Below are 23432 nucleotides of genomic sequence, written 5' to 3'. Positions count from 1 at the left end.
TCAAACTGCAGAAAAGTGATGAGGAGAGCTAATGATGGTGATGATAGCAACAGTAATAATATAAGGACAATAATAACAGATGATTTTGGTACTTGCAATTTCAAAAATTGTCATAGCTAGAACAGAGTATAAAATAATTTAGGCTATGAAGGAGAGCTCTCTGTGTGTGAAGCCCATAAACATTTCACTTTTAAGTATTGCTCTTATAAGGTAGGATAGTTAAACTCTTTCAATAACTAGTGCAAAAGACTAATGAGGAACTGCCCCCCCCTCCCCACCCAAGCAATATCAGCATAAATAATACTGTGCTTAGAGTCATTCTTGATTATTTTTTTTTGTTTTTTTTTTAACAATTCATAAAAGACTATCTTTTTCTTGGCCTTGTTTTGCTTTGGCAGGATTTCAAATCAAAAATATAAGCTACATAACTGTACTGTCATTATCCAGTTTGTTTGAACTTGCAAGTAGTATCTCATTTCTAGGACAGATAAATTGAAACAGGAAGAGTTATGTTTTGCACTAGGATTTAGTACAAAATGTATCCTTTTTCTGATATCATTGTTTAGTATGAGACAAACTTCATTTGAGTAGACCTCTGATCAAAGATACTCCACCTTTGACCATCCTGTATATTAGGGCTACATTATTTAATATGTTCTGCTCTTCTGTTGAAATATGTTGCCTTTGTTTCATTTTATTTTGAAAGTAATAAGGTATTTAATAAAATTACTTCGTCATTATAGGCTGTTGTTTGGAACATAGATCAAAATGAAATTTTCACGGAAAGTTTTAATTTCAGTTATTTTAAAACATAAAATTTGAAATACAGCCCCAGTGTAGTCAGAGGCAGGTTGGTATCAGAAGTTAAGACAGGAATGAGTGATACAAACAAAGGAAGTTTGAGCTGGTTAAGTTACCACATAGAAGTTCCCTCATTATTACTATTGCTCTTGTCATTCTCATCTCCACTTATATATTTCATGTGCATATAAATATTATTTCTTCTGTACACATCAGACCAATATTCTTGATAGGAGGTGCATACTAGTTATGGCCCTTTACATTCTAAGTTCAAATATTTCCAAGCAAAGCAATGCTCTGGGGTCTACAATATACACACATTGACAGCAAACCATGGCATACATAGATTACCACTGGGCCCCTAGACCTGTAGAGCCCCTAGTCAACTACCAATGTTCCTGTAACTAATCCTTTAAGACAGTACAGTTTCCAAAGCCAAATTCTTCTAGAGATCAAGTGCCAGATTGATCCAATATTCCTCTCCTAGATGTGACAAGAATTGAAATAAGATTAAGACAGTCCAGGTGCATTCAGTGTTAACTTATAAAATTGCAAGTTTACATTATACATTTCTCTCTGATCATTAAATGTTTTCTGTAATTACTACATGTTTTAGTGCGTTACAGCATCATACTTATTGTGCCTTATAACATGGTCTAATTTTCATACACAAAGGCATAAAACACTGAGACTTATGAAAACACTACCATTATAATGAGGATGAAGTGTGAAAGTTAAATAGTAAGGTCAGATAAGGTAAAGAGAAATATTTTATGGGCATGAGATTATATATTCTGATTTTCATTAACTATAGTGTCAAACTACTTAAACTAACAACAAACCAAGAAAATATTTTTGTAAGTGAGCACAACAAACACTAATATATACACAAGTTGAGAACAACACCAACTACAAATTATTTCAAGAAAAATGACAAAGTACTAAACTAAAATATAATGGGTAATTTAAAACAATTTGAGCTAAGGGGTGTATAACAGTATCAAATCTCAGTCTATCAGCCGACAGGGTCACAATTGATAAAACACCAAACACCATCATGTTATTTCATGAATATAAAAAAAAAACCTTACATGTTAAATATTATCATAAGTAAAAATGAAAACAGGCAAATGAGTTGTCTTCTTTACTATATACCTTATTTGATGGCATTATACATGGGCATATTAGAGATACCTCAATTTCAGCAGTATATATTGAAGAAAAAATGCCAGGGACAAAATCAGCTTATGGGCAGCCCAACTTTGCAAATAGGACTAGAAGTGATTTTTGGAGACAGTTTTTTTAACAAAAAAAAATAATGCATCTTCCATAGCATCAAAATATGGTATATCTTTTAGTCAGGAGGGAAGGAATTGCTCATGACATTTTACAGGGCCTCTGAGGCTGGTTAGGTGGGTAGGAGGAAAGTATTCTCAAACTATGTATTACTGGCATTCTGTCGGTTACAATGATGATGGTTCCAGTTGATTCAAGCAATAGAACAGCCTGCTTGTGAAATTAATGTGCATGTGGCTGAGCACTCCACAGACACGTGTACCCTTAATGTAGTTCTCAGGGAGATTCAGCATGACAGAAGTTTGATAAGGCTGGCCCTTTGAAATACAGGTACAACTAATTTTTGGCAGTTGAGTGAACTGGAACAATGTGACATAAAATGTCTTGCTCAAGGATACAATGCATCACCAGGAATTGAACTCATAGCGTTGCAATCATAAGCCGAATACCCTAACCACTAACCCATGTTTCTTCACTTCAAACTATGTACCTGGTCAGAATGCTTGCAACAGAGTGGGGTCCTCTAAAGATAACTAAGGTACCAGGTGGTGATTGTTAAACTGGTTTTTTTTTTTTGTCTAGGAAAGATTCCCTCAGAGACATATAGTGTTACAAAACATGTGCCTTCCGTGCTCGACTGCGGGATTTTTTTTTTCTTCTTATTTATTAATCAAGTTAAAAAACTCAGGTGTCAAAGGTAAAGAAAATTACCACATGAAACATTTCAATCCTCAAGGAATGAAACACATTCAACATTTAATGCAAGATAACTCACTATTCATTTGTTTTCATATACACTTTTAGTTTCTTATTATTCATAGTTCAAATAATGTTTTAAATGTTTAATAATCTTATATTCATATTAAATCAATTATTTTAACTTTTCCCATTACAATTGTATTTCTTTACTGTTTATCAAGAGAAACGTATAGCTTTCTCCCTGTCATATGCCAAGCTGAGATTTTGACAATGTTATTGTTTCTTGGTGTGGAATTTACTAGATTGCTAAACATGCAACAGATTTAAAGTAAATCTATTGTTCATGGAGAGGATAACTCTTGGCTTATGGATCACAGATTATAGTTGATTAAAAACAACGTTAGAAACAAAAGATCTATTTATATATATATTAAAGAAAACAATAGACAGGGGTAACTATAACAGTGAGAAAAATCTACTGTGGCATGCAACAGTCACTAAGTGCTAACAATGAATATAATTCTCAGCACCTACCCATAACATTTTTATATCGATATTGTTTGCATAGGTGTGTGTATTTGCTTGACCCATTTTCTACCCCTTATACTGGATTACTCAATATTAGGGTAGACAAGCAGGAATTCTTTCAAAGTCTTGCAAAAACCAATTGCATCAGTATGAGATAGCTCTAATTCAACTTTGAAAATGGTCAGTGCTATATCTGCTTACCCAAATGTCACAGCTAATAGTAGAAAGTACCATAAAAGAAAAGAAAAGAAAAGAAAAGAGAGCAAACTCAGTTAAAGACAGGGCAAAACAAACATTTAAAAGAAGTGAAACAAAAAGTAAATCAACAGAAAAGGTAAATATCTTATTAAACACATTAATAACCCTTCAGCATTTAAATTGGCCATATCTGACCCAAATATTCTACCTGTTTTACGCTCAAGTAAGCCAGATCTAGCCTCTCACACCTACCCTACAATACATTCTAAAAATAAACAATCACACCATTGAAATCTCAAAGCTACAAGATAATGCATCCTTAATGTGAACAATGTGAATAAATAAGCATTACATTTGACAAAATAATGTGAATGCTAAGGCTTATGGAATTTAATATATATATTATACACATTTAATACATATATATTTATTAATGTCTGTTATTATGTCAAGTCCTTTATAAAATCAATTTAATATTAAACTGAAGAATTATTTGAATTCTTTTCAATAGAGTATATGTTAAGATTTTACAAGAAAAGGAATAAGAGTGATTTTGAAGTATCAGTCTGCTATATGCACAAGTACATGCGTACATGCACGCACGCACGCACACACACACACACACACACACACACACACACACAAATACACACACACAGAGGCATAATTGCATGGTTAAGAAGTTTACTTCCCAAACATGTGGTTTTGGGTTCAGTCCCACTGCATGATATGTGTCTGTTATAGCAGAAGTTACTTACCTAAGGTGCATACACTGGGTCAACCAAAGCCTTGTGAGTGAATTTGGTAGACAGAAACTGAAAGAAGGCGGCGAGCTGGCAGAATACTTAGCGGTATTTCGTCTGCTGTTACGTTCTGAGTTCAAATTCCGCCAAGGTCGACTTTGCTTTTCATCCTTTCAGGGTCAATAAATTAAGTACCAGTTACCAGTTGTCTGTCCTTGTTTGTCCCCGCTATGTTTAGCCCTTTGTGGGCAATAAAGAAATAAGAAACTGAAAGAAGCCCAGTGTGTGCATTAATGTCTTATCTTGACAGTGCTAGCCAGCAAGCAATGTCCTTTGTACTCTTCCATGGAAACATGTCCAGCTTTTGTATTATTTGTGTGGAGGACCAAGAAAAATATTACCATGCTTTGTAACAACTGAAGGTTGGTAGCAGGAAGAGCATCCAACTATAGGAAATCTATCTAAACAAATTTCATTTGGCCCATGTGAGCAGAGAAAAGTGGATGTTAAGATGATGATGATGACAATGATTAAGACACACAAGTCATTCTTTGTATTAAATAAATTGCAAAAAACTTTAGCCAATTTCTAACTTCAATTAAAATAAGATAGTTTTAAATAAAACATCTACAATTGGCATATTATTAATAATCTGGCTGCTTTATTTCTTATTCCTTTAGAATCTGAAAATGTACAATTATTAACAATGGCACAAATTTATTCTTGCAGCTTGTAAAGTAACACTACCGACAATTTAAATAACATTTCAATTTATAAGTTGCTTTTAATCTAGTTAGTTCTTACTTCCAGTCTAATGTAAAAAATGTATATTAATAAAAAAAGATTAATAATAAATGTCTATGTTTCTCACAAAAAAAAAGAAACTTTTACAGTTTTTTATAGCAGTAATAAATGGTTTCTAATTTTGGGACAAAGCCATAGATTTTGGGAGAAAGGGAATAGTCGAATTAAGCCACCATCCTACTTCAGTACTTCACTAACATATACTCTCCATTCCTACTCCCACCATCATTGAGATGAAACATTTCTAACTGGCATAAAACCAGACCAGAGCATCATAGAAGAAAAATTAGTAGTCAACTGAATCTATCCCAGTACTTCAATGGTACCTAGTTCATAGATTCCCTAGAGGGGTGAAAAGTTGTTGCCTTTGGCTGGTACAAAACCACAAAATTTTCATCAACCTTAAAAGTTGACTGGTAAATTATTTTTATTGACCATGGATGAATGAGAAACAGTTGTTCCTGGTGCGGTTTGAACTCAAAATTTTCTCCTATTTTTATCAATAGTTGAATTAATCAGGCAATCTACCAATCAACAACAGTCATAATCCTTTCTACTCTAGGTACAAGGCTAGAAATTTTGGCTAGTTGATTACATTGACTCCAGTGTTCAGCTGGTACTAGTTTTGTTGACTTCAGAAGAATAAAATGCAAAGTTGAACATGACAGAATTTGAACTCAGAACATAAAATGCTGAAAGGAATACTGCCAGGTATTTTGTCCAATGCACAAATAAGTCCACCAACCTGTTGCCCTTAACCAATCTAATAACCATTTTCAATGTCACAAATTTAATGAGAGTTGTTAAAATGCTAGGAGCTGCAGATTTTCACCTGGGGAAGATCCTTTGAAAGATGTATAATGTTAAAAAAAACAGTATATTTTAAAGCTAGGTGAAACAAAACTGCTCTGGGAGTGAATGAGAATGAGAGATACTGGTATTTCTTAGTATTTAGCTGCTTATCAATGCTGCATACTTGCCTTGCTTCCAAAACGAAACTAAAAACCTAAAGTATATATGAATAGTGTAAAAACATTTTGCTGATATGCAATAGTGTTGTACATCATAATCATCATCAGCAGCAGTAGCATCAACATTTAACAGCTGTCTTCCATGCGGGCATGGGTTGGACAGCTTGATAGGAACTGGCAAGGCCAGGGGCTGCATTAGTCTGTTTTGGCTTGGTTTCTACAGCTGGATGCTATTCTTAACACTAGCCACTTTACAGAGTGTACTGGGTGCTTTTTACATGACACTAGCACCCACACTAATGCTTTTTACATGGCACCTTGGTTTTAGGACATCAGCATGGTTTTAAGTAGAATAAATTCAAATTATGTGTTAGAAGCAGCTCAATAATGTGAACATACTTAGTGTATATATGTTGTTAAAATACCAAGAGTTGCAATTTTTCATTTGGGAAATATCCCTTTAAAGCTTTGAAGTATATTGTGTTTTGTAACACTATATGTCTTTGAGGGAATCTTTCCCAGACAAAAAAAAAAGACAGCTCTTAGCTTTTAACAACATACATGCATTAAGTATGTGTTATTAATAATGATTACATATTAAGCTTTACCAGAAGGACAGGGAGGTGTAGACAACTTAATTATCCATAAAGCTGTTTTCCCCTTCTCTCTCCACTGTGGTCCCCACTCAATCAAAGAGCATCTTAGCCTTGCAGACTGCAGGGTAACCTCACAGGTGCTGGTACCTACCCCCCCACACACAAAGCACTCCATATATGCTACAAAGTGATTGGTATAAGGAAGGGCATCTAGCCATAGAACCTAAGCAAAAGTAGACATTGAAGGATGATGCAGTTTTTGGACCTGTAGGATCTTGTCAAACCATCCAACCCATGTCAACATAGAACAGGTACATTCAATGATGATTATGAAGATGACAATGATGATGGTGGTGATGATGATGATGATGATGATGGACTGAGCCCAAAATCATACAGCCAAGCCAAGATCATCGGGAGTTTGGAAAAAATATATCTTGTGGTATTTTTTCCACCCTGTTTATACAGACACTCCCTTGTTACTATTTCACCATCTCAAATGCAATAAAGTAGTAATAGGCATGTAGAAAGTCTTCAACCACCAACAGTCTTGTTCACAAAAATATATGCATGTATATATATACATTCATACATATTCATATATTTATATATATATATATATACACACACATATATACATTCATACATATATATATATGCATTCATACATATTTATATATATATATATATATATATATATTATATATATATATATATAAGCATTCAAACAATTGCAGTGTGGAAGGTGTTTGTAAGCCATTTAAGAAACACACAAAAGCCGTTCGATTCACTTCAACATTTAAGTTTAATTTGTCAAAATATTTTCATCACTAGCAGAGATTTTTGTTAGTGAACAGGTCGCAGTCTTAAATGACGAAAATATTTTGACAAATTAAACTTAAATGTTGAAGTGAATCAAACGGCTTTTGTGTGTTTCTTAAATGGCTTACAAACACCCTCCACGCTGCAATTGCACACGATCTCAGATCAAATGACTTGCTATGCAAGTACAAGTCCATAATATATGCATTCATATATATATATATATATATATATATATATATTTTGGGCAAAAAAGAAAACGGAGAGGATATAAAATCGACAGACATCAGCCGGTGAACATTCCAGTATGTCTGTTTATTGAAATGTATTGGATGTATATATACACATGTATGAGTGGTACAGATTAGCGAGTGGAAAACGCTTGTAACTGCATAAACAAGGGTGTGAATACATATAAGCATATAGAAACAAATGAGGAAATGAGCAAATTGGCAAAAAACTAAATGGGTGTGCAGGTACTAGTTCCTTACGGCCGTTTCTGCCGAGAGGCAACGGAATCTTCCAGGTTATCTCCATCTCTTCAGTGTTATGCAGAGATGAGCTGACAAGGCTTGGATGGAGAATGTACCCCTAGGCTTCTTCAGAGGGTCTAAATGGTTGGGAGGAGTGGGGGCTAACACATATAAAAGTCAAACCCTCTGAAGAAGCCTAGGGGCACATCCACCATCCAAGCCTTGTCTGCTCATCCCTGCATAACACTGAAGAGATGGAGATAACCTGGAAGATTTTGTTGCCCCTTGGCAGAAACGGCCGTAAGGAACTAATACCTGCACACCCATTTAGTTTTTTTCCAATTTGCTCATTTGCTCATTTGTTTCTACATGCTTATGTGTATTCACACCCTTGTTTATGCAGTTACCAGCTTTTTCCACTCACTAATCTGTACCACTCATACACGTGTGTGTATTCATCCAATACATTTGAATAAAAAGACATACTGGAATGTTTACTGGCTGATGTCAGTCGATTTTATATCCTGTCCATTTTCTTATTTGCTATATAAATCAAGGATAAACCATTCGTTTACCCCTGCCCATATATAATACTCAAGATTGCCATGCAATAACTAGCACTTGGCTATGAATAATTGGGTACACTACCAGTAGTATATTGGATAGGTAATATCCCTTAGTTGGTTTCTCAACCTCCAGCTCATACAGAATATATATATATATATACATGCATTCATACATACATATTTATATATACATACATTCATACATATATATTCAAGTGCATACACACACACACACACATATCCAAACACATATTTATTTCAAATGTAATTGGACATTGGGAAATAACTGCAATAAAATGCAAAAAGATAATTAGCAAATTTATAAAGAGCCTACAAAAAAAAAAAGAAAGAACTGGTCCTACCTGTATTAAAACATGATAATATCAGACTATGAAACTGAAATAATAAATTAAACCAGAATTGTGTATGCAATTAAAAGAATGAACTGATAAATATACTACTGCTTAACTTTTATAACACTGCTAGTGTCTAGATAGATGGATGGAGGGTCAGATGGTTGAGATGGCAGTCTAATTCAGACACTGACAGCTATAATCCAAGAAACTTTTATGAAGCATTGCTAGTGCAATTACCCCTAATAAATAAATTATTTCTTTATTATTACTATTATTATCGTTGATTTTTTTTTTTTGTTTTTCCTGTTATTCAGGTTAGTTTTGCTATTTTCTTAGACAACAATCCATCAGAATTTCCCTGTCTCTCTGTCTTTTTTTTTTCACTTTCTCTCATTCTCTTTTACACACGCTACACATATGCAATTTGCTGATGGTAGATCATGTCATGGGGAATGAGAAAATTGTGAGTTGCAAATAGCTGATAGTCAGCCACAAAAAAAAAAATTATACATATGATTATATGGGTGCCTCTCTCTCTCTGTCTTTAAAGTAGCATTACCTATGAGGAGGTTCACTGTTATAGTACTGATGATACTCTTTGTGGCTTGTAAAACGGCTTTGATAGTGCATGAATTGAAGTGATAGCTGCTGTATATAATCTAATCAACAGATAATGTTGTCATGGCTGACCTAACAGAACTGGCTAATTGGATTGTTATGCAGGTGTGTGTATATTGTTAGCTACTGATTAACTGTTGGTTATGTTTACTTCTGGATACCATATCAACCATTATTATGTCTTGTATAGGTTTTTGTTCCACTTGGCTGAACATTCTATTTTCAACCATTTATATCCTTGATCAGATTGAACCAACTACAAACTCCATAAATATTTAATGGAAAAATTATATAGAAGAATGTGATATAATGATTATTATTGTGGAGGGGTCAAAATAACTGAATGGATAAGGCTTTTCTACTTTATCACTTCAGAATGATTTCACAAGTGCCACTTCTTAGGAAGCCTGTCAATGCTCAGCATTGCCGTTTCTGAGTTAGGAAGCTCAGAAGGGGCAATTGTTGTAGTTGTTTAGCACCAGGTGAGCTCTGGTTGAGCAGACTTATGATCAAAGGCCCATACTATTTTTTAAACAGCAACTAAGCCCATACAGTTTCTTAAAACTGTTTTTCTTTACTTAATCCAGTATATCCCTCATTTTTTAAAAAGATGCAGGTGTAACAGTGTGTTAAAAAGTTCTCTTTCCAACCACATGGCTCTGGGTTCAGTTCCACTGCATGTTTTCTACTATGACACTGGGCTGACCAAAGCCTTGTGATGGGGATTTGGTAGATGTAAATTGAAAGAAGCACATCTATATACAAATATGCACACACACACAGGGCTGCTATTTCCTTGCCTTGACATTGCATGGTAGTTGTAAAAAATGTTACCATCATGCAAATAGTGTCCTTCATTTTCAATCTTCCATGAAAATATATCAATTCAAGAGGAAATATTCTCTTGCTTGGAAACAGGTAAAGGTTTCTGATAGGAAGGGTACACACACACACACACAAGATGGGCTTCTAAACAGTTTCCCTATAGTAAATTCACTTACGAGGCTCAGGGCTATTGTAGAAGACACTTGCCCAAGGTACCTTGCGGTGGGAGAGAAACTGAAATCATGTGGTTGCAAAGTAAGTTTCTTAACCACACAGCCATGTTTGTACTTGAACTGTTTCTTCCTTCCTTCCTTTCTTTCTTTTATTAATTATATACAACTGTGTACAAGTAGCTTAGTCAGAACTATAACCCTAAAACAAATAGAAAATACGAAAAATTTTTTTTCTTCTGTTGTCATCCATCTTCATATGTTGTAAGCTGTAACTAGTAACTAGTCTATAAGTTTCAGTTGGTACTCTTTTACTTGTTTCAGTCATTTGATTGCAGCCATACTGGAGCACCACCTTTAGTCGAGCAAATCAACCCCAGGACCTATTCTTTGTAAGCCTAGTACTTATTTTATCGGTCTCTTTTGCCGAACTGCTAAGTTACAGGGACACAAACACACCAGCATTGGTTGTCAAGCGATGTTGGGGGGACAAGCACAGACACAAAAACATATACACACACATATATACGACAGGTTTCTTCCAGTTTCCATGTACCAAATCCACTCACAAGGCTTTGGTCGGCCCGAGGCTATAGTAGAAGACACTTGCCCAAGGTGCCACACAGTAGGAATGAACCTGGAACCACGTGGTTGGTAAGCAAGCTACTTATCACACAGCCACTGATATTGTAAGGTTACATGTGAGAGGCCAGATCTGGCTGGTTTGAGTGTAAAACAGGTAGAATATTTGGGCTGGATATGGCTGGTTTAAATGCTAAAGGGTTATGGTTGTCTAGGGAACCAAATTGTTGCTCAGTATAAAAATCTTGGTTTCTGCATATTTTCCCTTTGTTTGAGAGAATGATGTTTAAGATCAATATAACTTATGGGCTTGTTTCATTAACTGTGATATAACAAAATAAACAAAAAAGTAAAATAAAATAATAAAAAGAATCAATATGCAACTGAGTTATAATCTACAGGATGTAATAACTGTAATGTTATTATACACAAATGTAATGAATCAGAGAAATAAGATACATCAATAATGTGCATTTAAAACAAGCTGGAAATCATACAAATGTATAATATCTTTGATCCCAATTATCAAAGGGTGAACTAGTATAACTATGATCAAGTATTGGTAGCTGGAGGCCAATAGAAGTAAAATTAATATAAGCATTAACATACTAAAATATTTTATCCAGAATACAGCACAACAAAACGTGCTACAATGAACTGAGAGAAGGCTAAATTGGTTAAGGTGGCGAGCTGGCAGAAACGTTAGCATGCCGGGTGAAATACTTAGCAGTATTTCATCTGCCGCTATGTTCTGAGTTCAAATTCCACCGAGATCGATTTTGCTTTTCATCCTTTCAGGGTTGATTAAATAAGTACCAGTTACGCACTGGGGTCGATATAATCGACTTAATCTGTTTGTCTGTCCTCGTTTGTCCCCTCTGTGTTTAGCTCCTTGTGGGTAGTAAAGAATAGGTATTTCGTTTGTCTTTATGTTCTGAGTTCAAATTCCACCAAGGTCAACTTTGCTTTTCATCCTTTTGGGGTCGATAAATTAAGTACCAATTACGCACTGGGGTCAATGTAATCGACTTAATCCTGTTGTCTGTCATTGTCTGTCCCCTCTGTGTTTAGTCCCTTGTGGGCAATAAAGAAATAAGAAGGCTAAATTGGATAATGGAAACCTGGAAAACCCTAATATAAACAGGATGATCAAGGCTGGGGTACCTTGAACACAGGTCAGCTAAATTAAGGTTGAACAGCGAAAAGATGGGCCTACATGTTATAGATGCATGTTGGGGTTGACAAGATGAATAAAGAGAGCTGAGTAATCCAAAACAATTTGTGTGTATGTAGAGGGATTTACTCTTTTACGCTTCAATTTGTTTCAGTTGTTGGACTGTGGGCATGCTGGAGCACTACAGATCAAACCTGGTACTTATTTTAACTTTGGTATTTATTCTATCAGTCTCTTTTACCAAACCACTAGGTTATGTGTATATAAACAACTCAACACCAGTTGAGAAGCAGTGGAGGGAAAAATACACATACACACACACATGAACTCACATGGACGTGCAAGTATGGCTGTGTGATAGAGAAGCTTGCTTCTTGACCATGTAGTTTTAAGTTCAATCCCATTGTGTGGCACTTTAGGCAAGTGTCTTCTACTATTGTCCCAGGCTGACCAAAGCCTAGTGAGTGGATTGGGTAGACAGAAACTGAAAGAAACCCATTGTGTGTGCATATATATATATATATATATATATAATATATATATATATATATATATATATATATGTATGTGTGTGTGTGTGTGTGTGTGTGTGTGTGTGTGGTGTGTGTGTGTGTGTGTGTGTGTGTGTATGTGTGTGTGTGTGTATATGTATATACATATGTTATATGTATATGTATATATATATATCTATATATGTTATATGTATATGTATATATATATATATCTATATATATATATATATATATATATATATATATATATATATATATATATATCTATATATATATATATATATATATATATATATATCTATATATATATATATATATATATATATATATATATATATATATATTATATATATATATATGTTATATGTATATGTATATATATATTGGCGTTAGGAAGGGCATCCAGCTGTAGAAACATTGCCAAATTAGACTGGAGCCTGGTGCAGCCTTCTGGCTTCCCAGAACCCCGGTCGAACCGTCCAACCCATGCTAGCATGGAGAACGGACGTTAAACGACGATGATGATGATGATGATATATATATATATATATATATATATATATATATATATATATATATATATATATATATATATATATATATATATATACATACATATGTGTGTGTGTGTGTTATATAGATCTGTAATTTAATATGTGGCAATTATTTGGTTGCAATAATAAAACTCTGAGTTTCGGATGTCGGGGCAGAAATCTGCTCTGGTATCTCATCAGTTATTAAGACAAACAAAAATACTATGAAAATGACTGTTAAACAGAGGGAAATTACTATGTAAGTGACTGTTATTAAGACAAAGAAAAGCGCTATTAGAATGACTGTTATAGGGAAAAAACCCGAAGTGGAGAAAGTAAAAAACACTCATAGAATTTGCGTATGCGCGCATGTACATACATATACGTGTGTGCACACACACTCACATACATGTGCCTATATGCATATGCTCACTCACACATGCGTGAAATGCATACATGCACACTCACACATGCGTTAAACGCATACATACACACCCACACACATGTCTATATGTGCACATATATATTCAACCATACACAAGTACGTAACAAATAGTTATATGTGGAAATGATCCAAAAAGTTCAGTTCTTGAATTTAGACATGTAGTGGGGTCTAAGCTGCTTTTCCAGATGAGCTATCTTTCCATATCACAAAGACCGCACTTTTCACTGCTGTTGGTGTAAGGCTTACACTTGGCTAAGATCTGCCAATGGATGTTATAACTGAAAACTTTTTCTATTAAGGTCCATATATGACTTGATAATTTGGTTGTTTTTCTTTTATCCCAGTGTATGAAGCTGAAGGTGTGATTGTTGAACCTAGCTTTAAAATTCCCCTCAGTGAGATCTACATATTTCTTTGACGAAACTATGTCCTTAGTGGTTGTAGAGTCTATGGTGGCTTCATAAATGATGGTCTTGGACATGCAAGCTCCATTTAGTGGGCACAAATTTTTATCCCTGCATGAACAGCTGGTTTCATTTTGTTGCTTTTGTGTGTTATGTACGATTATATTTTTTAAATTAGTAGTTGAGCTAAAACTGATTTTTAAGTTATGTCTATTGAAGAGCTTTTTGTAACTATGATTGATAAGAAAATGTCTATCTATAAGTGATAAGAAATATTTACCTATATTAAAGTTCACTTTGGGGGAGTAAAGGGGTATGAACCAGATAGTTATCCTATTCCTATGTTTCCTTTTCTTTATTATTGAACTGGTGTATAGGTTATTTCCTCGCTAAATCCACTATCTTTTAGAGCAATATTATATACTGGGGCAACACTATTAAAAATGTGCCTCCAGCTGTATGAAAAAGAGGTGAAAGAAGAGAGGCAGCATAGCGAAAGTTTTGGATGACTGTCATACGGTACTGCTCTTGTTGCTAGCGAAATGGTATATGCCGGCTGTCTGAGCAACTGGTTGTTTTAATGGTGGAACCAACAGGGGAATTCCATTAGAAAAAGTTTTAATCGATTTTCTCGGTAAGTATGGGGGCTAGGAAAAAAATACAAACCGCATTCCAATCTATGCACCCATCTCCACATGTGTGCCATTTTTCACGCAAATTCACCCAGCCATTTGGCTGTGAACCTCAAGACAAGAAAGAATAGAACAATTGCCCATGTCCAATTTATATTATAGATACATAATATATATATATATATATATATATATATGATGGGATTCTGTCAGTTTCTGATTACCAAATCCACTGACTTGTCTTTAGTCAGTCTAGGGCTATAGTTGAAGACACTCAACCAAGACTCTGCGCAATGGTACTGAACCCAAGACCACAAGGTTGGGAAGCAAGCTTCTCAACCACCCAGCCATGCCCACATCCCACCACTGATGCTAATGATTAATTACTAATGTTGTTATAATACATTTTTAATACGTCTGAGCTGAGTGATATATTCAGAACTAACAACTAGCTTTTCAAATTGTTAATACCTTCATTTCATAAGACATCCAGCAGCTGCGAGAAGACATAAACCACAGACACAGACCAAGCCATGAGAGTATGGAAAGTAGATGCGTATGAATGAACAATGGTGACAATGACAACAACAGTTATTTGTCAACAACAATGGCAGCAATAGTATAAAATAAAAATTGCATGAACAAGTAGACACACACAGGCGCACACACCACCTCCACCATCACACATGGCATTATATGAACAGATGTCTTTTTAAAGAAATGAAAGTCTGCAGTTCAATGGAAATAATTGACAGAAGAAATCTACATTGTAAAATGATGATGATGATGATGATGATGATGATGATAATGACGATGATAGTGAGACATAACGCCTGAAATTAAAAAAATTTTGAGGGGGATGGGGGAGTGTTAGTTGATTACATCAACTCCAGTGCTCAACTAGAACATTATTTTATTGACCCCTGAAAGGATAAAAGGCAAAGTTGACCTCGGTGGAATTTGAATGTAAAGGGTCAGAATAAATGCTGCTTAGCATTTTGTTTGATACACTAATGAACAATAATGTGGACCACAAGCTGAGTAAGCCAGGGAAGCTTATTACATACTTCCTATTCCCTTGTCATTTGTTTAATTTTACATTATGCTCTGTACTTGCCTAAAGCTTTATTCTGAAGCATGTGTATATTGAGTTCTAATTATCATTATGCCTAGGTGAAATCTTAATATACATATTCTTTTACTCTTTTACATGCTTCAACCTTAAAGCTGTGGCCATGCTGATGCCCTACCAGTATCATCACCTTTTGAATTGCCATTTACATGTGGTTGACTTTTGATGAAGGAGCAAATTTGAAATTGCTCCCTTTGTTTGAGTTTCATGCTAAGTTTAGTATAACACATGATGCCAGTTTGGTACCAGCCCCTCTAGGATCTTCCATATGTGTATATATCATTGCATATATGTCTGCCTGTGTATATATATATATATACATATATCGTGGCACTCCATCGATTATGACAATGAGGGTTCCAATTGATCCGATCAACAGAACACCCTGCTTGTGAAATTAATGTGCAAGTGGCTGAACACTACACAGACACATATAGTCTTAATGTAGTTCTCGGGGAGATTCAGCATGACACAGAGTTTGACAAGGCTGGCCCTTTGAAATACAGGTACAACAGAAACAGGAAGAGTGAGAGAAAGTTGTGGTGGAAGAATACAGTAAGTGTCGCCACCACACCCTGCTGGAGCCTTTAGGTATTTTTGCTCAATAAACACAACGTCCAGCCTGGGAATCAAAACTGCGATCCTATGACCATAAGCCCACTGCCCTAACCACGGGGCCATTGCACCTCCACATACATACAGCCATTCAAGAATTTGGACCTGAAGATCTTCATTTCCAGCAACTTCGAGGGTCACCTCCTAGTAGTGTCGGGTGTCAATGAAGAGCCCCCGACTACAAGACAAGCAAAGTTTTCCCCAAGGTCTGGGGTCTCCCATCCCTAAGCCCTAGGACATCACCTAATCACCCTTACCCGTCTTGTTGCTTAACAACAACAACAACTACATACATACATATATATATATATATCATCATCATCATCGTTTAACGTCCGCTTTCCATGCTAGCATGGGTTGGACGATTTGACTGAGGTCTGGTGAACCAGATAGCTGCACCGGGCTCCAATCTGATCTGGCAGAGTTTCTACAGCTGGATGCTCTTCCTAACGCCAACCACTGCAAGAGTGTAGTGGGTGCTTTTACATGCCACCGGCATGAGGGCCAGTCAGGCGGTACTGGCAACGGCCATGCTCAAATGGTGTTTTTTACATGCCACCTGCACAGGAGCCAGTCCAGTGGCACTGGCAATGACCTCGCTCGAATGATTTTTCATGTATCACCAGCACAAGTGCCAGTTAGGCAATGCTGGTAATGATCATGCTTGAATGGAGCTTTTTACGTGCCACCGGCACGGAAGCTAGTTTGCTGCTCTGGCAACGATCATGCTTGGATGGTGTCTTTAGCGCTCCACTAGCATGGTTGCCAGTCATTGAATTTGATTTCGATTTCACTTGCCCCAACAGGTGTTTACAAGCAGAGCTTAGTGTCCAATGAAGGAAAGGTATGCATAAGTGGGCTGGTTATACCCCTGGCATAGGCCACAGGGTTCTGCTTTTTGTGCTTTGATATATATATATATATATATATATATATTATATATATATATATATATATATTTACGATAACGAGGGTCCCAGCTGATACGATCAACGGAACAGCCTGCTCATGAAATTAACGTGCAAGTGACTGAGCAATCCACAGACACGCGTACCCCTAACGTAATTCTCAGGAAGATTCAGCGTGACACAAAGTGTGACAAGGCCAGCCCTTTGAAATACAGGTACTACTCATTTTTGCCAACTGAGTGGACTGGAGCAATGTGAAATAAAGTGTCTTGCTCAAGGACACAACGCGTCGCCGGGAATCGAACTCACGACCTTACAATCGTGAGCCGAATGCCCTAACCACTAAACCATGTGCCTTCACAATATATATATATATATATATATATATATATATATAATATATATATATATCACCATCATCACCATCGTTTAGCGTCCGCTTCCCATGCTAGCATAGGTTGGACAGTTCAACTGGGGTCTGGGAAGCCAGAAGGCTGCACCAGGCCCAGTCTGATCTGGCAGTGTTTCTACGGCTGGATGCCCTTCCTAACACCAACCACTCTGAGAGTTTAGTGGGTGCTTTTTACGTGCCACCGGCACAGGTGCCAGACGGGTCTGGCAAATGGTCACGATCGGATGGTGCTTTTTACGTGCCACCGATATATATCTATATATATCTATATATATAAAACTGTAGTTGTGTGAGTGTCTGTCCCCTTCGATTTAGATTCCTAACTACTCCCACATTTTGCGGTGCAGTTTAACCAAATTCGGGTATCTTATAGTCGTGATTTATATCGAGCCCGTCTGAGTATTAGCGCGTGTCTACGATGAGTCTACGATTTTAAAAATAATTTAACATCATTTTTTATTCCATTTTAATGCATAATTTTTCGTGTGTCGATGGCGGCGGAGTTGGCGTCCATGGTCACACCTGCACCTGTTTGCTTCTCCCCCTTCTTCCCTCTCTCGTGAAGCTGTGGGGAAGGGAGTGTAAGGAAATCAACGTCGTAAAGCGTTGTCAAGGAGACCAGCATTCTTTTAGAACAACGACTTCATGGCTTGAAGACACCAAAACAGAAATGGCTAAGAAAGCCCGAATTGGCATCTATAAGGGAAGTAACTCTCTAAAAATGCTTATATAGTTATTTCCCTTACAAACCCGAGCAACGCCGGGCGATACTGCTAGTATATATATATATATATATATATATATACGTGTGTATGTATGTATGTATGTATGTATGTATGTATATATATATGTAATACTAAAGCACAGTTTTCAGTGAAGCAAGTAACAAGCAAATGTACAGCACTGACAAGCCTCAACAAAGTCAAAATGTATCTATCATTCTTGTCAGTGACTGCAGTGACAGTGTTCATCTTGCTCTATTATACAATGTGTTCGATATTTCAGCTGCAATCCTTTTACTATCAATCAATACAAATATTAAGTGGCAAGATAACCAGTCATTATAACCTGTTGGACAATCTAATTGGACATCGTAAGTTCAAACATGATTTTCCAGGGTCTCCTTAGATCAGATTTAACAATACGCCTGCAGATGTGTGAATAGACTTTTTTAAAGAAGAACAGCAGTGAAACAACTGATATATTTGTAACAACTTCTACATGACCATAAATGGTGATGGGCATGGGAAAGAACAATTGATAAAATTAACTCCAGTACATCACTGGTACTTATTTTATCATTTGACTGGCAGTATGAAAGTGGTAAAGTCAATCTCAGCTCAAAAAGTTTTTTTTACTCTTCATTAGATTGTCTTGTCTGAAGTAGAGGCTGTATACTATGGAAACTCCAGAACAGGCCTCAAGATTAGTCTATATGTATACACACAAAGGCAGCGAACTGGCAGAAACGTTAGTGGTATTTCGTCTGTCGATATGTTCTGACTTCAAATTCCGCCGAGGTCGACTTTGCTTTTCATCCTTTCGGGGTCGATAAATAAAGTACCAGTTTCGCACTGGGGTCGATGTAATCGAATTAATCCCTTTGTCTGTCCTTGTTTGTCCCCTCTATGTTTAGTTCCTTGTGGGCAATAAAGAAATATATATGTATACACACAAACACATACACACAGAATTGTAACTCAGATGTTTGTTTTAGAGTTGTCATTGTCATTTGAATGTCCACTTTTTTATACAGGATGACCATCTGAAATACTGTACGTCCCACAGCATAAAATTAATTAACTTGTACAGTTTTATTATAGTTTTGGTTCTGAAACATTTTGGACATATATACATACATACGAGATGCATTCAAAAAGTATGTGACTTTATATTTTCCTACCAAAACTAATGCTATGCGGGCAAAATTCTTTGGGTTGGAAGTGATGCCACTCACTTGAGTATGTGTGAAAATTCATGTTGGTAGGCCATGTCAGTTCACAGTTATTATGCATAGAGCACAGACATTTCGTTTTCCCTGAACACATCAGGCAGGGATATTGCATCAAGTTTTGCCAAGAGCTTGGTGATACTTAGGCTCAATTCTTCTAGAAGATTCTGCAGGCCTTTAGTGGTGATGTCATCGGCAAATCTCAGAACAAGGAGTGGTACAACTGCTTCAAACATAGCTGCACCTGTGGAGAGTGAGGCACACTTAGGCAGGCCATCCTCAAGCTGAAACAAAGTGCTAAGAAAATTCATTGAACAGTCATAGAAGAACATCATGTAACAATCCAAAAAATTGCTCATGATGTGGGAATATGCACAGGATCTGTGCATCTATTTTAATGGAGGATTTGTGAATGCCGAAAGTGTCAACTGAATTCACCTCCAGAAGCAACCCCGCATGGAAATCACTCAGGACATGTTGGACTGTGCAAACCACGACCCAGACTTCATAAAAACCATCATTACTGGGGATGAGACATGGGTTTATGATCTCAGCTTGATGCAATTGGCCATCTTGCGTGAAACGAAAACCGGGGCACATACTACACGTCTGTAGAATTGGTGTAACAGCCGGGAACTGATGCGGATTAGCGGCAGATTTTTACGCATGTGCAGGAGGGGTGGTGTCATCTCCCACCCAAAGGCATTAGTTTTGACTGGAAAAAATAAATTAGGATACTTCACGAATGCACCTCCAATACACATACACACACAGTTAAAAATCTATTCTCCTAAAACAACGAACATTGACTAAATAAAAGATTCAGTCCTAGTATAGAATCTAATATTTATTATTTTGCTGACAGTAACTCAGTTTCACCAAGAAAGCAGTTTATTCAAACTGACATCTTGCTTAAGGCACATACATGAAACTTTGAAGTCGTTGTCAAATAAAACGTGTGTGTGTGTGTGCGCGTGTGTGTGCGCGTGTGTGCGTGCGTATGTGTAAATCCGGTGAGAATTGGCTGGGTGATTAAAGAATCATCTCACTGCGCCGCGAGTTCATTCATCATCTTTAATGTTTCACTTCAGAAAATGGATCTCCAATAGTGTGAAATTAGATTTAAATGCTAATAATAACATATGTTAAGCTGTTTGCAGTAAAATCAACAAAAGAAAGTTGAACCATAATGTTAAGACCTATATTAATATATGTTATCCGCCAGAACATCATGAGATGTTTTCTTGGTTTGTGGTTAATATAACTCCAAATCAATTTTGGTGTCCGGAAAAAAAACCCCACACACTATACACATTTAATGTAATAAAACAAGAAATATTTAAAACCAGTTATTAAATGACGGTACATGACTTGTGCACCATGTGTGTGTGTGTGTGTGTGTGTGTGTGTGTGTGTGTGTGTGTGTGTGTGTACTCATATATGATAGCACTACACATACGTAGGAAAAAAACCCCTTTTATTCAATTTCTTAAAGACAATGAAACAAAACATGGATCTTTTCCTTTTGAACGGCACACTTTGTAACATAATTTCTAGGTAACTAAAAAGTTTTAAACTTCGTATACTGGTAGAATGTGTTTATAAAACATCATTTTCTCTTGGCTTTATTGAGAAAATTCTATAGGTTGTAAGATATTTCGGCTTTAATTTCGAGCATTTTGGCAATTTTAACCAATCGCTGATGTCTACTTAGGTAAATAACATTCTGTGCATAATGAATATGTCCTGCTTTTAAGAAATAGATTGAGTTTATTTGTGAAGAAAAAAAGATACCCTTCCCCAACCCCTAACCCTAAATCTAAAATAGATTGAAATGCAATAGATCGATACCAGGGCCATAATTATGAGTGACATTTTCATTTGACACCGCTAGAAAAAAATCCCATTTTCCGTAGCGGTGTTGTATGAAATTGTCACCCATAATTATAACCCTAGTATCGATCTATTGCATTTCAATCTATTTTAGATATAGGGTTAGAGTTAGGGTTAGGGGTGGGGGAAGGGTATCTTTTTTCTTCACAAATGTAAATAAACCCAATCTATTTCTTAAAGGAGGGACATATTCATTATGCACAGAATGTTATTTACCTAAATGGACGTCAGCGATTGGTTAAAATTGCCGAAATGCTCGAAATTAAAGACGAAATATCTTACAACATATAGAATTTTCTCAATAAAGCCAAGAAAAAAATGATGTTTTATAAACACATTCTACCAGTATACGAAGTTTAAAAGTGTTTAGTTAACTAGAAATTGTGTTGAAAAGTGCCGTTCAAAAGGAAAAGATCCCAAAACATTTAAGCCAGTTATTTACTGACAATGCATAACGGCTTGAAAACACCTTACACAGTATCTAGACACACGTATATTCAGTATTTTTAATGTCGATGACTAAAGAGGTATATTCCAGCCGAAGCCACCAAGAAACTCCATCATAGTCGGATCTTTTAGTTCTTCCGTCCAGCAACACTCACTTATGGTTTTTCTTCAGTAACACACAATTGATGGAAGTTTTTATCCAATAACATTTTTCCTGGATTCAATTATTTCAAGTAGAATTAAGCAATACGTTATATTGATTTCAAATTTTGGCACAGAGCTATCAGTGCTCAATTGGTACTTAGTTCATCGACCTCAGTGGAGTTTGAACTTAGAAACTAAAGACGGACGAAATGCCGCTAACTGACGTGCTAAAGATTCTGCCAGTTCATTGCCTTGTTTATAACCAGTTTGTAATATTGCTGGAGATATATGTTTAATGTTCCTTAAAACTTTACGTTTACGTATAGTAATTGGATATGCCGAAAGGTAGATTTAGTTTGGGTTTTAGACAGTTTATTTTAGTTATATCTAACTTTTCATATTTGTTTTATTTTACTATGATACGAGCTAAAATAAATATAATTACACATAAATATGTATGAACATATATTCATACATACATACATATATATATACACACACATTTATTTATATAGACACACATACAAGCATACATACATGCATACATACATATATATATACACACGCACACACACACACTTTTATTTGGAATCGGCCTTCTAGAAATATACAGGATGAAAGATGAAAAATACTTTAAACCTGTTCGCATACACAAATATGTACATATATACACACACACATAAACAGATATATACATTTATATATATATACACGCATATATATATATGTAAACATGTGTTTCTATATCCATATATTATACACATATATCATGTATATGTGGTAGCAACATAAACTCCAAGTTTATTAACATAAAATAAAGACAAAAACACACGAAGCAGCACATATACTTCAAGCATCAACAATTCCATTCCTTCAACTTGTTTTTAATCATCTTCCACAATCTATTCAAACAGGTACACAACAGCCATGGGCAAATATGAATAGAAAATTACTATCACCAAACACGGGAAAATATACAGCCGATAGCCAATTTGAAATGAAAACAAAATTCGGACTTCAAACATAGAAATTGAACAACTTAATCAGAATATTTTCTGGAGCTAAGATGCTGAAATGTAAATAGCCAGCAGCACAATGGGATAGCAACATATGTGTGTAGGCCCTATCGACTTTGTTTCTTCATAACTTTCAGAAAAATCGACGTTTTTAATGAAAGGTTTG

At 35.8% G+C, this 23432-nt stretch overlaps 1 protein-coding gene across 7 annotated transcripts in view; it reads right to left on the bottom strand.

The window, feature by feature from the left end:
• Positions 1 to 23432, bottom strand: part of LOC115214979 — a 272042-nt gene that overhangs the window by 125641 nt on the left and 122969 nt on the right. For 2 of the 7 annotated variants that reach the window (XM_036503483.1, XM_036503479.1), the window contains exon 2: positions 3331 to 3538. The exons of the other annotated variants lie outside the window; for them this stretch is intronic. Coding sequence is in view for 1 of the 2 variants with exons in the window: in XM_036503479.1 (XP_036359372.1) it covers positions 3331 to 3387 (57 nt within the window). In the remaining variant the exon portion in view is untranslated. The remainder of the gene's footprint in view (positions 1 to 3330; positions 3539 to 23432) is intronic. 7 annotated transcript variants of the gene reach the window in all.

This window comes from Octopus sinensis, linkage group LG1 (genome assembly GCF_006345805.1).
Source record: "Octopus sinensis linkage group LG1, ASM634580v1, whole genome shotgun sequence".
Taxonomy (NCBI): Eukaryota; Metazoa; Mollusca; class Cephalopoda; order Octopoda; family Octopodidae; genus Octopus; species Octopus sinensis.
The sequence above is the reverse complement of the archived record's forward strand: the minus strand, read 5'-3'. Positions and strand labels throughout refer to the sequence as shown.